The 12,200-nt window shown below is 32.4% G+C and overlaps 1 protein-coding gene and 1 long non-coding RNA gene across 3 annotated transcripts; both read left to right on the top strand.

The window, feature by feature from the left end:
• Positions 1-4,677: 4,677 nt before the first annotated feature.
• On the top strand, positions 4,678-6,818 carry LOC145133899 (uncharacterized). 2 transcript variants are annotated; one of them, XR_013718810.1, is made up of 4 exons: positions 4,678-4,994; positions 5,407-5,535; positions 5,637-5,695; positions 5,942-6,818. It is a non-coding gene; the product is annotated as an uncharacterized LOC145133899 (long non-coding RNA). The 2 variants fall into 2 exon arrangements; XR_013718809.1 differs by lacking the exon at positions 4,678-4,994 and having other exon boundaries at positions 5,005-5,535.
• Positions 6,819-9,636: 2,818 nt separating this feature from the next.
• NMAT1 (Intron maturase, type II family protein) lies at positions 9,637-11,898 on the top strand. Its single transcript, XM_079068712.1, has one exon. It carries the CDS (start codon positions 9,709-9,711, stop codon positions 11,767-11,769), a length of 2,061 nt encoding a protein of 686 aa, XP_078924838.1. The 5' UTR covers positions 9,637-9,708; the 3' UTR covers positions 11,770-11,898.
• Positions 11,899-12,200: the final 302 nt, after the last annotated feature.

The following is a 12,200-nucleotide window of genomic DNA, read 5'->3' as shown; positions in this document are numbered from 1 at the left end:
TTCCAACTTTATCCATTAGGATGGCCCAAACAACCAAGATCTAGTCTTAAATTTCGAAATACTAGGTTTATAATTCTTAAATTTCGAAAATTAAATAATTAATTTAAATTTAAAACAAACCAAATGACTTAATAATTATCTATTAATTAACATTTAATTAATTATATTAAATCAAATAAGGACTATCTAATTAAATTAATCAAATAATTTAATCCTAATCCTTACCCTCTAATTTTTGAAAAATTAGGGTATAGGATTTATCCAAAAAATTTCAATTATCCCTTTTAAACAATTAAAATAATAATTACAAAAAATTTAGGAAACCCAAACCAACTAATATCATTTTCAAAAATTTGCTTGGAGGAAGGCTAGGGTTTCAAAACCCTAGCCCTAATTTTGAAACTTAGGGGCAAGGTTAGGGTTTCAAAAACCTAAGCCTAATTTCGAAATATAAGCCTTTTAGGGCTTAATTTCCATAAACGATAATTTGATCAAATTCAACAATTATGGAAAATTCAATTGAAAAAAAAAATCAAACGCTCTGATACCACTGATGGGTTTTAGGCATTACAATACAAACTTAAAACTCTTAAGTGTGCATGCAACCTAAAACAAGATCTATGTTTTCTCTATTGAACCTATAACTATGAACATCAAAATAAGAACCCTAGAAACCCTAGGTAATTTCATAAATTACTAAAGAGAATGATTAGGGTTACATACCTTTTAGTTGTTATAGCAAACAACTAGAAATCCTCTTGTTGATCTTTTGGAAGCAAGCACCACAAGCACCGTGCCTCGAATGGTTCACACCCAACACAAGCAAGAAGGAGATTATGGAGAGAGGAGGAAGGAGAGAAAAATTTCGGCTATTCCTTTGAATGATAGAGTGGCCGAAAATACTAGGGGTAAGGCTCCTTATATAGTGCAACTTGGAAACAATAGATAAGCCCAAAACCAATATAATAATATTATTTTGAATTGGTAATTATCTAGCTTCCTAATTATCATCCAAGGACAATCTTAGAAACCCTAAAGGCCTCTAGAAACTGTTCACCCCATGTGTGGAAGGTTCTGGAGCTTTTCTCAACTATTGAACAATTGCACTTTAGTCCCTACACTTTTAATTAATTTCATTAATCCCAAAATTAATTCTAATTAAAATCTGATTAATTATTAATTAAATATTACTATTTCTAATTAATATATTATTCTCATAATATATTAATAAATTATTTATTACAATTTATTAATCAAATAATAAATCAACCTCTCTCTCTAAAAATCATCATGTCCAATTGCTAGGTTTGAGGGCAACCCAAAAGGACTGTGCTTATTAATTCAAGTTTATACCAATTATAGTTATGGATTTAGACACTTAATACAACAGTTTTTCCTTTTCTGTGATTGCCAAGTACGCGGTGCGTAATAGGGCGGTACGCATGGCGTACTCACCAGAGGGCCATTTTTGAGCGTTGGGTCCTTTTGGGTTTGGCCCGTGGTTAGATGGGTCAAGTAAGGGGAGGGTAAAATAGTCTTTTACCCCTTAATATGATATATTACGGTTGGACCTTTAATTATGTTTTATTACCCTAATTATTGATTAGGGGTGATTTTGGATATGTTCAGTGTGAGGATCCCTGTAGCAGCAGCGTGTGCGTGATTCAGATATCTTTGGATTTAGCTTAGTCTTCTCATTATACTTGTGGGTTTAAGGCACCAATGCTGCCCTAATGGATTATGCTGTAGGATAGTAGTGATCTTTGTGACACTTACTAATATGTCTATATGTGCTTGTTGTCTTCGTGACTCTTGCTAGTATGACTGTATACTTATCTGTAGGGGTGAAATAGACTTGTACCGGTTGAAAGATACCGAAGGAGTCGGAAGGGACTTAGAGAGTTGGAAGGGACTCAGGGAGTTGGAAGGGACTCAAAGAGTCGGAAGGGACTCAGGGGTGAGATAGAATCGTACATGCTTTAGTATGATATATATGTATGGTGTATGGTATGTGGTATTTTGGGGAACTCATTAAGTTTCGTGCTTACGGTTTACGTTTAAAATGTTTTCAGGTACTTCTGGTTTCAAAAGGAAGGGTCTGACTTGATCGCACTGCATCCCCTGGATATTTATTCTGCATTGATTGTTTATGATTTTACTCTATGATGTTTTGAGAATACTTTTACTCTGATTGTATTTTGGATTAATGAATGAATGGTTATGGGTTATTAAAAATGAAATTTTACTCAACATTTTTGGGACATTACACTCTCTTCTTCACAGATGTCCTCCTTAAATCATTTCTCTAATTCATCACCAAAATGGTCAATATATTTGTAAATTTGACCTCTGTTAGTGTTGTAGAGGTTCATTAGGGCCATAGTAGTACAAGTTCCTACATTCTTCTTCATGAACCTTCTCAGGAAAGTTACACAATCAGATAAATCCATCCAATCAAAATCAACATTAGTGAATAAGAACTTCCTAACATCAGACAAGAATGTACACCTTACAAAAACCCCTTGGAAGTTAAGTTCAACTTTTAGATATACAAGATCCCCATTAGCAACACTTAAAATCATAGACATTCTACAAAAAAAATGTGCACACTAAAAAAATGACAATTTAGAATGGGATACTAGCAAGGGGTTTTCGATTATATAAAGTATTTAACGAGATCATGTAAGAAAAGCTTCAGGACTTGCTCCTTTGGATGACCGATAAAAACTATATGTATTTTATGATTTTCTTGTGCTTTCTTTCTCAATAAACAAGGTATGACATTGGGATCATTTAAATAAACAATATGGGTAAATTACATGAATGGTCCCTATGGTTTGGAGTAATCTGTGTAGTTGGTTCTTATAAAGAATTTTTAACTCAGACCGTCCTTATTGTATGTTTCTGTTACGCGTTTGGTCCATAACCAACTTAAAAAGACTGTTATACCCTTAAGTATAAGTTTTAACCATTTTTTATTATTGATTTTGTTTTTTAATAATATAAAAATCAAAAGAAATATTACTCCCTCTCTTCTATCAAAACGTGATATGTCTCTTTCTCTAAACACTTCTCCTTTCTATCTCTCTCATTCTCTTAGTTCAAAATTCAGACCATCCCCTTCTCTCTCTCTCATTCTCTCTCTCTATCACTCTCTCTCTCTCTCTCTCTCTCTCTCTTAACGATTGGATGGACACCACTAGAGAAGATGATTAAATCAACCATACAGCTCTCTGGTGAATACATACAACACGAAGGAATTAATTTTGAATGTTGCTTTAGGTTTGTATGAGGCTTTCTTTCTGATTTCATCCATCGATTTCATCAAGAACCACTAGCGATCTCTAGGGCTTAATCGATTTCATCAACTTTGGATCTGCCTCCATCGATTTCATAAGAAACCATTTGTTTGATTTCTGCTTTAGGTTTGTATAAGGCTTACTTTCTGATTTTCTCCATCGATTTCATCATGTATTTTAGCTAGTAATCCAAGGGCTTTTTTTATTGCTAGTTCGAAACCACTTTAAATGAAAAAGGAAGCGGTGTTGAAGGCAAAGTTCGAAACCACGATTTCCTTGAGGGGCGGGACGTTTTAGCTAGTAATCTGAAGGCTTTTTTTTATTGCTAGTGTTTGTTGTATTTAATGCATACATGTATTTTACAATGAAGGAAAAACACCTAATGTAAGTCTCGAACCCGAGACATCTAATAAACAATATGACATGCTTATCTTGAAGCCAACCAAATTTGTTAATTCATCTAAGAAACAACTGACTATTTCTGATGACATACTTGTTGAAAAAACCAAATAAATGAGATGATAGTACACATAAGAAAATATGAAAGTACAAAACTATAAAAGCTAGAAAAAATATAATGTTATTTCTTGCATTTAAGCCTTAAAACTATATGTATCGTTGTGTTATTTATTTGGTTTCTCTATAAATATGTCATTAGAAATAACAAATTGTTTCTTAGATGAATTACAAATGAATTAACAAATTTGATTGTTTTATATATTAGCATGTCACATTATTTATTATATGGTATGGGTTCGAGACTTACGCTAAATATTGGTAATACAAAAAAAAGAGCCATTGCTTTACTAGCTAACACGTCTCGTCCCTAACGGAGAAGTCGTGGTTTCGAATTTCACCTTTAACGTTTTTTTTTTCATTTTAAGTTATTACGTCCTAAAATGCCTATTAGTGACTAAGCAATGACTAAAAATAAAAAAAATTCCAAAAAATAATGACAAATATGAAACAAAAAAGATGTGCCAAAAGACAAACCTAGAATTAAATGTTGGGGTAAATGTAAAAAAGAAGTTACAAACTGATGCTGTCTTCATAACTTGTTGGTGATTTGCCAAAAGCCCAAAAAAGATTTTTTTTTTCAAAATATAATAAGTAATTTTTATTTTATTTATTTATTTTTAAACATCACAAAGATATAAATATAATAGTTTTTGTTTTGTGGCGTTAACGGTTAACCCAAAATCTCCTATTCTAATAAAACAGTACCTTTTATGCCATGTGACATCTGCTTAGCCACTTCCAGATTTTTTTCCCGCCCATATTATGAAACTGAAATTCCTATTCTGCCCTTGTGATACTATATTATCGCCTGTCTAGCTGTCCCATTAATTCAACTTCTTTCTCTTTTGAAATTCAAATTGTTTGGGAATAACTATTCCAAGGGATTAGCAACTATATCGCAATAAACCAGGAAAAAATATCATCTTCAAATCCACAATTAAATCGCACATCTAATGTATTACAATTTCGTCTACAAAAAAGCTAGGGTTCTTCACTTTCCTGTAAGCAAGTTGAAGGAGCAATTTCAATCTTATTTCATTTTTTCTGAGGCACATCCAAAGCAAGGGTGATTTGGGGTTTTTCCAAACTTTGTTGTTTTTGAATTCAAAATCATAACTTGATTTTTAAAATCATAGATTCATCTACGTTCAAGATTTATTCTACAACGATGCCCTGGTAAGTTTTCTGCATTGAAAAAAGATATATGAATGATTTCTCGGTAGTTTCGCTCTCTCTCTCTCTCTCTCTCTCACACACACACACACACACTCTCTCTCTCTCTCTCTAATAAACCAGAAGCAAGACTAATTTGAGTTTTCAAACATGAACATGTTTGTTCTGATTTTGGGTTGTTCTGTCTCTAGATTTTAGTTTTGAATAGATCCTGCAAATTTGAACGATTTTATCGATTTTTTTTGCAATGATCTGATTTTGATTTAATCACTTGTAGATTTGCTTTATTATAGATTTATTTTCATTATAATTTACTAAACCCTTGTAACTTCTTGGATAATTTGGTATTTTTTGACAATGTATAAAACCGATGCCGGATTGATTACAATTGGAATTGGAATGTGTGTGGATGCAGTAAAGCACTTGCGTTACTCTTTGGTAGTTTTGGGCGAATATCAACCGTACCTTGGAGGAATATGAGAAATTCGATTCACACTAGGGCTAAATCAATTTTCTACATCCATTCTTTGAAGGTTCTTTGAAGGTAGGATTATCTGAATGTTTTTTTTGATCTTCTAATTCTTGCAAACTACTATTTTTGTCGATGTAATGTAGTTTTGGTTAACAATTAACATTATACTGCAGGTGTCATCTTTAATGGTGATAATGGAAATGGTGCAACTCAAGCTTATTGCAAAAACAAGGTAATACTGATTATTAAAGACCCAGTGATTGATATTTTAATATTTCTTAATTAACAATTTATTTGTTTAGAGTTATAGTTATTTATTCGCTGCCATTGGTTCTCTTGCTTTGACATATAATTTTCCCTAAAAAGTACCTAAATAATGAAAATTTGTTTATGTGCATGATATACAACTTCAACATGCTAAGTTGTTTTTTCCAATGATGTTTTTGTTTAACTTATGTAACAAACGATTTGCTTGCAGCTTGAAAAGTTGAACTCCAAAGGCTTTGAAATAATGTTAATTGCTTTAGGAGGTGTTGGAGCCGGCCGCCAAAGGCTAAAATACAGAAAAATGATCAACAACAGTCCTTTGTCTTTCTTTCATAAATGTTGACTCTAGGGGTATTTTTGCTAACAATTTGTAGTTTTGCTGACATCCAAAAACCACAAATTGGACTTTATGGAAAGGCTTGTGCAGATGTTGGTCAAAATGGTGTAATTGCCTTGTATGACACTTTCTTCAGCCATGTAAAACTGTTATAGCTTAAATACATGTTTATTTTGGTCATTTCTAATACAATGCTCTTTTCTAAATCTCACACTGTTTTCTTTTTCATTTTAGAGAATATAAAAATTATTAATTTGTATCATAATGAAAATTTCAAAGATCGTAAGCTATCTTCCTCAAACTGCTGGTATATGGAGTTCTCATCGGAAAATACAACTCAGTGATCCCCGACGACACTTACTACAAGGTAACGTTAATTATAACCTACATTTTTTGCTTCGATTCTTTACTCAATCAATTGGTGATGTTGTTCAATGGAGAACCTTTTTTCTATGATGTTCATGTAACAGTTGTATTGATTTTGACTAAAATTCCCCCAAAAAAAGTTTTAGCCCCAAAAATCATGTAATCTGAATTGAAATTGTTTAAGTTCTGTCAATTTATATAATTTCACTCATTTATTTTCTAATGGTAACCATTTTTTGGTTGGGTTTTCAATGTGTTATTGTTTGCTTTTATCCCATCAGAATTCACTCATTTATTTTTTTATATCAAGGGCTTGAAGAAAGACACCATATTAAGATTGATGTCTCAAGTTTTACTTTTGCCAGGTACTTCAGGTTTTTTGAGTTACGACAGACTATATGTTCAAAAGTTATAAAAACTTTACTGTTTCAGATTATTTATGTAATATATGTGCTAAATAACATTGAAACTTTAAAAAATTTGTTAATTACAGATTTGCAAACATTTATTGATCTTTATAGATCTTTTGCACATTGAATAGCACCTCGTCGCAGAAGTACAAAATTTTGTTTACATAGAAAGATGATAGTTTCCAAGGAGAATACCAGCCGGTCACATAATTACCAAGCGCTTGAAGACATAAAATTATGGGTGTTATTATGCAGGATTTGTAGGGGTAAAATGATAAATAAGGTTCCCAAAACCAAAAACAAAGTCATTGTGATTATGATTTAAATTACCATGCCAACGTTTTGAACAACATACCGGTGAAAATGGAGAAAATATGAATAAATATGATTCAAAATTAATAAATTAAGTAACATCCAATAGCAGATTGATAAAAATAACAGAATGAATGTGCTTTAAAAGTCGTAATCAATAATCATAGATGTGAAAACAATTATTTTTACATAAAGTGTGATGTTTTGTCCGTAATTACTAAAAATCACCTTATACCAATCATTTCGTAACTTGAAAATTGAACATGTGTGTTACATGGTTTAGAATTCAAAAAAAAAATCTAGAAAAATAAAACCGTAGTATTGAAAATATTATTTTGTTAAGTATATAATCGGTACATCATCTTCCTCCCTTGAATAAATAAATATACAAATACTACCCTCTAATTACTTGAAATGACTAAGATGCCCCTTATCATAAAGATAGTAATTCACAACGCATACGTAACAACTTGAAAGTGATCTGACTCATTCTTTTGCCTACATACCACAGTCAACAAAAAAACCTTGAATTCCCTAAATTTATAACGTTTTATGAACTTATAGAGTAAAAATTTCCCCATTTTAAAAAGATAAGAAAGGTAGTTTGCTTGTATGTTTCTATGAGTACAAGGAAAAAAACAAAAAAAAAATGAAAATTTGTCGTAAGAAAAACCATTATAACCCCAACCCTGTGCCATAACCTTATTTGAGTTGGTGGTTATTGAAATACCATTTGATTTTATCACAAATGGCCGCTATAACTGGTGTTGTCAAGAAAAAGCAACCTACTTTCAGTATTAAATTTTAAAATAAACGAAAATGGAGAATGCAGGGGCAATTTAGGTATATTGGTATATAGTTTTTATTTAATCCTATTTTTTCTTTTATTAAAGAACAACGAACATTAGCCTAACTTTTAAACTTACATTGGATCGACATGAATTAAAGGGGAAACAAAATGGTCAAAATGACAATTTTGAACAAAAAATATATATTTTTTGTGTTAATTGTTTCATATCAATGTATTTTTATTTTATATGCTTAAGTTGGCAAATTACGAAAAAATATTTTTGAATCAAAATAAAGTCATTTTGACTCCAATTTTCTTCAACTTAACAGTTTAGGAAGTATAATGCCAAAAAGGGATTATGAGTAAAGATAAAAAAACAAGCAATTGTACTTTGTTGTCTGTATGTTTCTATGAGTAAAGGTAAAAAAAACAAAAAAACAAAAGTAAATTTATCACTATAAAATTTTAAAGTAAACAGAAGTGGAGAATGCAGGGGCAATTTGGGTATATTGGTGTATTATTTTATTTTATCATATTTTTCCAGTTATTAAAGAACAAACATTAACCAAGCATTTAAACTATATATTGGGTTGACATGAAGAAAGGATCAAAATGACAATCTTGAACAATTGTTTTTTATTTTAATTGTTTCATATCAATGTAAAGCTATTTTTAATGTTTAAGTGGACAAATTACTTAAAAAAAACAGTAAAAATGATCAAATTTGACAAAAAAGTATTTTTGAATCAAAATAAGGTCATCTTGACTCCGAATTTCTTTAACCTATCGGTTTAGGAAGTATAACGCTAAAATGAGACTTATTTAAAAAAAATAAACTTTCTACTTGTGATCTCAATATTAAAATTTTAAGGTAAACACAATTGAAGGTTGTAGGGGCAATTGCGGTTAACAATGTAATTAGTTAGTAAATTTTATGTAATTTAAGTAAAAGGAAAAATACCACAAATTGTCAAGTGGAAAAAAATTAAATGAAAATAATAAGAAAAAGTCATATGACATAATGTTTTAGAAGATTGCAAGTGACAAAAACATTATTAGGGTAGATTCTTTATCACTTATTGTACTGGGTTCCATCATATGTTTAAAACCATGAACTTTACTTTCTTTAGTTGTTAAATGACGAACAAATATTTTTTTTGTTATCCTTTTTTCATAAAATTAATAGTTAGTTGATGTAACTTATTTTGCTTTGATAAGCAGTTAGATAGAAAAGAACAGCTTAATAATATATATAATGTATTTTTCTCACTTTATATTTATATTTAAAAGAGTAAAATATTTGTCAAACATAATGGATGTTTTAAAGTTGTTTTACTCTAATAACGTATAATACAGAAGTTATGAATATTGTTTTTCCTTTTCAGTCGTGGTCTCTACGGGTTTAAATTTATTATAATTCGTTTCACACAAATAAAATGTTCATTATACAAACTCGTGACTTTTATAAAATAAATGGATTTAAATGTGTAATTAAATACTTACAAATTACAAAATTATTAAAAAAATACAATATTACAATTCATAAGTTTTTCTAATTTAATAATATATTATTTTATTATATAATCATTTTTTTAATTCTATTTAAAATTATTATCCGGGTTCCACGGGTTTTAACGTATAACATAATAAATAACATATTATCTTTAGATAGTTAGAGTAGAGTAGAGGGAGGCCTCTCCGTACTAACAAAACCTAACGTTCTAAAGACTAAAAACAACCCACGATCCAAATGAATCCCGCAGATGTCACTAATCAGGACTAAACTCAAACACCTTTCCTGCATCCGCAACTTCTCACACTTCTCTACTCCCCACAAACATCACCACGGCCAACACGACGACGGCCGCCGCCGTCAACCACAGGCTCCCCCACAAGACCCACATACCCTCTTAAAAGAGGACCCAGTTCAAGTCCTCTCTGATTTATGGGTCCGAACCTTCTCAGACCACAACCAGACTCCATTCTTCAACCTCACCGGTTTCCTCTCCAAACTCGACCTATGGGTCTTAGCCTACCAACGCACCTGCGCCCACTTCACGGGCTCTTTTCCCTCGCGCAACGCTCTCCAATCGCACGTCCTCACCGACCTCCTCTCTCTCCGGAACGCCGTCGTACACGGCCAGTTTCAATGGAACATGAAAACCCATCCCTACATCCAAAACCCAAACGATAAAATCCCTTTTTCGAAGCTCTCAAGTCGCAAGCTTCGTACGATTTCAGACTCCATTGAAACTCCGTTTCAAGACACTGTCGTTCAAGAATTGCTTTTGATGATTCTGGAACCTATTTTTGAGCCGAGATTTTCGCCCAAATCACACGGGTTTCGCCCTCAGAGGAACGCGCATACGGTAATTCGAACAATTAGGAGTAATTTTGCTGGGTATGTATGGTTCTTAAAAGGCGATTTAACCCTAATTTTTGATAATGTCGATGTCAATTTATTGATGGGGTTTGCTGAAAAAGGTGTGAAGGATCAGAAAGTACTGTCTTTGATCAAATCAGGACTAAAAGATCTACCAAAACCAGTTCATCTTTCCAATGAGAAGGTATGGAGGAGAAAAAACAAGAAAAAGGGGTTGAAGAAGAAGAAAGTTCTTGATGAAAATGAGGCCAAACCAGACCCTTATTGGCTCAGAACTTTCTATGATTTTGCTCCTATGGAAGCACTTAAGGTACCCAATTATGGCTATTGTGGGATATTAAGTCCTTTACTTGCTAATATATGTCTTAATGAATTAGACCACATGATGGAGGAGAGAATCCTTAGTTTTTCTCAGTTTTCAAATGATAATTTCATTACAAATGCTTCCACTACTGATAGTTATGGTAGTTCTACTCCATCATGGCCTGAATTCGTTCGTGGAGGTGGAAAAGATAAAACCAAAAAAATGGATTACATTCGTTATGGAGGTCATTTCTTGATTGGAATTACAGGATCAAGAAAGGATGCGGTTGAAATAAGGAACACAATAATCGAGTTTTCCTCAAGTAAATACGGGATAACAATAAACGAATCAAATCTAGAGATCGAACACATAAGTAGAGGTGTTCAATTCTTGGATCATATAATTTGCCAAAGAATAATCTATCCAAATATACGTTTCGCATCAAACGGTGGTCATATAGTGACTCAAAAAAGCATAGGAATTTTGCTTTCAGTCACAGCAAGTTTGCCTCAATGCATACGACACTTCCGAAGGCTTAAATTAGTAAAAGGTGATAAAGATCCCGAACCTTTACCTTGCACTCCAATGCTTTATTGTGGTCAAGCTCAAACGAATGCTCAAATGAATAAGTTTCTTGAAACAATGGCGGATTGGTATCGATACGCAGATAACCGAAAAAAAATTGTGGGCTTTTGCGCGTACGTGATTCGAAATTCGGTGGGGAAATTATACGCCGCGAGGTATAAAATGAAATCTCGGGCGAAGGTTTTCAAGAAAGCGACACGCGATCTTAGCCGTCCACTTAGGCAAAGTATGGATAATCGGACACCCGAGTATGCGGAATTGTTAAGATTAGGGCTTGCGGATGCTATTGAAGGAATTAGGTTTTCACATATGTCTATGATTCCGTCGTGTGATTATACTCCGTTTCCTAGGAAGTGGGTCCCACATCATGAGCGGGTGTTGCTTGATTATATAAAATTACGGGATTTAAAGTTGTTTTGTGAGCTACAAAGATCGGTTAAAGAACAACGATTGTGTTTACCTCAAGACATGCTTGGGGAGATCGTGTGGGATTACAAGACACGAAGTCTCGGTTTAAAAAGGTCACGAGGTCCTTTCGAATCACCCGCTTAAGTTTGTTGTGTAGTTGTATACACATGTTTTTTTTTATTAAGTTTTGTCTGAAATATAAAACAAAAATAGTAAACCGCTTGATCAGATTATATTTTGGGTGTGCTGTGAACCTGGACCTTATGTGAGGAATTCTGTATATCAACCGTTAACTTCTTTGCCAAGGACTAAATGAGAAAATGATGCCATATTTGGGGAAATTGAAGGAAAATAAAATAAGGGCAAATTTGTAAAATATTAGGATTTAACAGGAAACACTTTGTGCATATGCCGTTCTTTTGGCATTCAGTAACATAGATATCCCTCGTGTTGAAAAGTTTTGTTGATCATTAAGTTGTTCTTATTCTATTGGAATTGCACTGTATAATTTTCATTAATTGTTCAAAGGATTTTCTTTCAAGCAAAGAAATGAAAATTTGCAATACAACCTTTCT

The sequence above is a fragment of the Lactuca virosa genome, chromosome 8 (assembly GCF_052849685.1).
Source record: "Lactuca virosa cultivar CGN04683 chromosome 8, Lactuca_virosa_CGN04683_v6, whole genome shotgun sequence".
Classification (NCBI taxonomy): Eukaryota; Viridiplantae; Streptophyta; class Magnoliopsida; order Asterales; family Asteraceae; genus Lactuca; species Lactuca virosa.
Note: the sequence above shows the minus strand (reverse complement) of the source record. Positions and strands in the feature narration are given on the sequence as shown.

Bases quoted from the DNA above. Each gene is read 5' to 3' on its own strand.
- NMAT1 (XM_079068712.1), top strand. From the start codon at position 9,709: ATGTCACTAATCAGGACTAAACTCAAACACCTTTCCTGCATCCGCAAC.